Below are 2,704 nucleotides of genomic sequence, written 5' to 3' on the forward strand. Positions count from 1 at the left end.
GCTGGGGTTAGGGGAGTTTGAGGGGAAGGGGAGCTTGGGGAGGGGAGGGGGTGGCATTGGGGATCTCACTGAAGGGTTGGAGGCACTGGGTTGATTGACCCTGACACTGTTCTCAGCCCGGCTCCCCCTTCCCTGGGTTCTGCTCTTCCTCCTCCCCATGTGAAATGTATGTGCGCCCATGTCCCCATGCAAGCTCATGCACATGACCCCCCTTCTCATGCGAGCTCACAGTCCCCCACCCTCAAGCACAGGGGTGCTTGGAAAGGCACATGAGCCCATGCCTGAGCTGTGCAAGCCAGCCTACATCTGTACCCCTGCCCTTGTGCGACTTTGCACACTCACGTGCCCTTGCCCCCTCTGAGCGAGCTTGGAAGTGCCACACTCACACTGTGCGAGCTGGCACATATCTTGTGCCTTCCCCCTCATGCAAGTCTCTGCTATTGTGCCAATGCACACATCTGTGCCCCCACCCTCATGTGAACTTGCAGCACCCCCCAACCTCATGCTTCATCCCCACCCCACGCCCTGGGAAGTCCCAGGCTTTTTAAACTACACCCAGCTGTAAGTTACTTTCAGCCCCTTTCCCCATGTGAGCTCCCATGCCCTGCCTGCATGGTTCTTAAGTATGTGCATGGTCCCTCTCCCCCTGGCCCGGATGCCTGGGTCCCTGGCAGCGCTGGAGCTATCTGAGGAGCAGGATGGGCAGCTGCTCACATGGGAGGCAGTGCAGAAGGAGAACCACCTGGTAGCGCTGAGGCGCCAGAAACGTGACAGTGACACCGAGCGCCTGAAACGCACCTCCCAGAAGTGAGGGGGGGGGCTATGGGAGATTGGGGGGGATATGGGACACCGAGGGAGGGGGGCTAGGGATGGCTGGGTGGAAAGTGGGGTGCAGGGGGAACCCCAGGCCAGGGGAGACATGGAGATGATGGATGGGGTGGGGAAAGAATGGGGGTCACTGATGGAGCCTGCGATGGGGTGCAGCAGAAGCTCTGAGGTAGAGGGGCTGGGGGACCCTTGAGTAACCCCCATTCCCTCCCCCCCACACAGGATGGACCAGGCCTTGAAAGAGCTGGCTGAGATCCGGGAGTCAGAGCGACGACTCAAATCCCTGGAAAACCAGGTACTGGGGTGGCAGAGGGGTCGGGGCTGAAAGACCCCATCTTGGGTGGAGGGGAAGGTTGAGGGGGCAGGATAGGGGGCTCCTTATGTTAGGGTCCCAGGGAAGAGGGTGCTGGAGGCAGTGGGGGTATAAGGGGCAGAGGGAGGGGGGTAAAGTGGGTTTGGGGGCACCGAAGCCCTGCCCCCACCTCTGACCTACCCAACCCCCCCAGATGGAGTACTGCACCCAGGCTCTTTCCTGGGTAGTGGATGCCCTGGCTCAGAGCGACCTAGGGAAGAAGCACCGAGACCCCCCCATGCTCAGAAAGGGTAAATTACCCCCTCTCCCCCTGTCCTCCCTGGGCTCCCAGGGTGTCCCCTACTACCCAGTCTCAATCTGCACCCCCCGCCTTGGATGCAGGCTTCCCCCTTAACCGTGAGACAGGGCCCTCCCATAAGCAGCCCCCCTACTCCCACCCTAAGAACCAGGCCCCTCTGGGGGTGGGGCAAAAATGAAGGGGTTAATTGGCTCCTTCATATATCAGTGTCCCCCCAAGCTGCTCTGTGACCACCTCCTGCCTGTCCTAATTCTGTCTTTCTCCTCCCCACCACCAGAATGACCCACCCCTGCAACTCTGCCTGGACCAGTGAGAAGATGGGAGAAATGAGGACCCAGGTGTCCAGGCACCCGGGACTAGCTGGAGTCCAGGACAACCCCTGTAACCTCACTATGAACCCAGGTGTCTGGGTGCTGTGCACTTTCTGAGGGGCTGGAGTTGGAACCCCTCTCCCCCTCATCATTGCACTGGGAACCCAGGTGTCCACCTACCAGAGACTTTCCTTGTGGGGCTGGCATCCAGGATCCCCATCCCTGTAGACCCAGGTGTCTGGGTGCCAAAGGACCTTTGAGAAGGGAGAAGCAGAGGGAGGAAGGAAGTTGGGGTATCCTGCCCCCAGCACTGTCCTCCATCCACTCTGGCAGGAGCCTCAGGATCTTGAATGACTTGAATACTTTGATTAAATAAATATTGATTGTTGCACACCATGAGAACCAGGCCTGGAGGGCAGGGGCTGGGTGAAGTGGGACCCCCCCACCCCATGCCAGGATCCTGTGCTGGGAACCCCTCATACCCTGCCACTAGCACCCCTTACCCTGAGAGGCCCAGCAGCAGGGTGCCCTGGGTACAGGAACCCAGGACTCTGAGCTAGCCTGGGGGCATGAGAAGACCCCTACAGAGTCTACTTTGCCTCCACCCAAAATCCTCATGTGCCTCTCCCTAGCTCCAGAGCAGCTATGCATCCCTATGGTCCCCCCCCAAGGACCCCCTAGACTTTCCCTTGGCCTCAGGGTGCCTTGCTTTCGGGGTATCTTCTGCCTATGCCACCTACCACTCTGCCCCTCCCTCCCTGGACCCCCTCCCCCATGCTGGTGTGTGCCTGAGGACATTTCTATAATGAGATGACTGGCTCTGTGGATGCGGGAAGAGCAGTGGAAGTGATGCACCTTGACTTCAGCAAGGTTCCCATCTTCAAAAAGGGGTAGATAGAAGGAGGACCCAGGAAACTATAGGCCAGTTAGTCTTACTTCGATCCTGGGCAAGCT

General features: G+C 59.2%; 2 protein-coding genes across 7 annotated transcripts in view; both read left to right on the plus strand.

Annotated features, from left to right (window-relative positions):
• The window catches only part of TRPM4 (transient receptor potential cation channel subfamily M member 4), an 18,512-nt gene extending 16,369 nt beyond the window's left edge, over positions 1–2,143 (plus strand). The window contains exons 22-25 of one of the 2 annotated variants that reach the window (XM_019551059.1): positions 675–807; positions 1,051–1,123; positions 1,372–1,431; positions 1,717–2,143. In XM_019551059.1, the coding sequence (XP_019406604.1) occupies positions 675–807; positions 1,051–1,123; positions 1,372–1,395 (230 nt within the window). In that variant the 3' untranslated portion in view covers positions 1,396–1,431; positions 1,717–2,143. Of the gene's footprint in view, positions 1–674; positions 808–1,050; positions 1,124–1,334; positions 1,432–1,716 lie in introns of both variants that reach the window. The other variant, XM_019551058.1, reaches the window with a different exon arrangement.
• LOC109320799 (AP-2 complex subunit alpha-2) overlaps positions 1–2,704 on the plus strand; it is a 621,923-nt gene that overhangs the window by 211,065 nt on the left and 408,154 nt on the right. The gene's annotated exons all lie outside the window — the stretch shown is intronic.

Source organism: Crocodylus porosus, unplaced genomic scaffold (assembly GCF_001723895.1).
Source record: "Crocodylus porosus isolate Cpor-Errol unplaced genomic scaffold, CroPor_comp1, whole genome shotgun sequence".
Lineage (NCBI taxonomy): Eukaryota > Metazoa > Chordata > Crocodylia > Crocodylidae > Crocodylus > Crocodylus porosus.